Genomic DNA, 1,141 nt, shown 5'->3' with positions numbered 1-1,141 from the left:
ATTTTTTATTAATATTTTTTTATTAAATAATTATATTAGTTAAAATAATATTAATTAAGAGTAAAAAGTAAAAATTAAGATTATGCATTTTAAAAGGTAAGTTGAGTAATTTTGTTCTAAGGCGCTGAAATCAATACATCTATCATATAAGTTGAAGGAAAAGCCGCTAGACAAAATCCATCAGAATTTGAGCTACTTCATCATCTTTACGCGTAATTGAATCCTGCTTATTTGCCAAAAACACTACCAATAATTCAAAGTGCAATTCTCCGAACCATACAAGACAGAAATATTGGGCAATTTATCAAAATAAGATCCATCTAGCTTGAATTCGGTTTTATTTTTCTTGCTAGAAAATTTGAACGTCACTAATTGACATACTTAGAGAACCACTCCAACATCTTCCTATGGGCTTCCTCTGCAGAATTTACAGCTGCTTCATCGTTAACGTTGTACCTCAAGGTCCAACCATGTTTAACGTTGGGGAATATCTCCACATGGCTATCAACCTATACCAAAAATAAGAAAATAAATCGTAATGAAAAGTTGTCACATAATTAAGAAAACTAAGTTGTTACCTAGTAACCTATACCTCAGGTTTGGCAATTAAGATTGCCTCGAACCGTTTCAAGAGAGCCGGCGGAGAATAATCATCAATCTCAGCACCCAATATTGCAATGGGAACATTAACTCCTGCAAAACGGTTTTCTAACCTTTTATCATTTAAGTAGTTGAGTCACGTATTATGTACGCGAAAAATAACTTTATAAGTTTAATTATGCGTCAAAACAAGAATTAAGTCCATTAATTGAAGCAAGAGGGAAAAAATATTTCAAAAAATCACATGGAAAAAAAATTAAAGCTGTTTAGGAGTCTTCAACAAAAAAAAAAAAAAAAAATCTTAGGAAGATATTTTTAAAAAATCATTTTAATTAAAAGAAAGTGAGAAAAATAAAATCTTTTAAAGAAGAATATTGTAAAAAAAAATTACCAAAGAATATTAGGGAAAAAACAAAAATTGACAATAAGCAAACAGAAAGAAGAAAAAAATTAAAAAAAAGGAAAAAAAAGAAGAAGAGAAAAAGCTGAAAATAAAGGGTGCGTTTGGAATTGATTCCAAAACGTTTTTATTTTCTGTACG

General features: G+C 29.3%; 1 protein-coding gene across 1 annotated transcript; it reads right to left on the bottom strand.

The window, feature by feature from the left end:
* Window positions 1-236: 236 nt before the first annotated feature.
* LOC112090385 (carboxymethylenebutenolidase homolog) lies at window positions 237-693 on the bottom strand (the record flags this gene model as incomplete). The annotated part of the gene is made up of 2 exons (XM_024161561.1): window positions 237-509; window positions 593-693. Coding segments are annotated over 2 exons (242 nt in total), but the record flags the coding sequence as incomplete, so codon positions are not given.
* Between the last annotated feature and the right edge of the window lie 448 nt (window positions 694-1,141).

Source organism: Morus notabilis, unplaced genomic scaffold, assembly GCF_000414095.1.
Source record: "Morus notabilis unplaced genomic scaffold, ASM41409v2 Scaffold9505, whole genome shotgun sequence".
In the NCBI taxonomy this organism is placed as follows: Eukaryota; Viridiplantae; Streptophyta; class Magnoliopsida; order Rosales; family Moraceae; genus Morus; species Morus notabilis.
The sequence above is the reverse complement of the archived record's forward strand: the minus strand, read 5'-3'. Positions and strand labels throughout refer to the sequence as shown.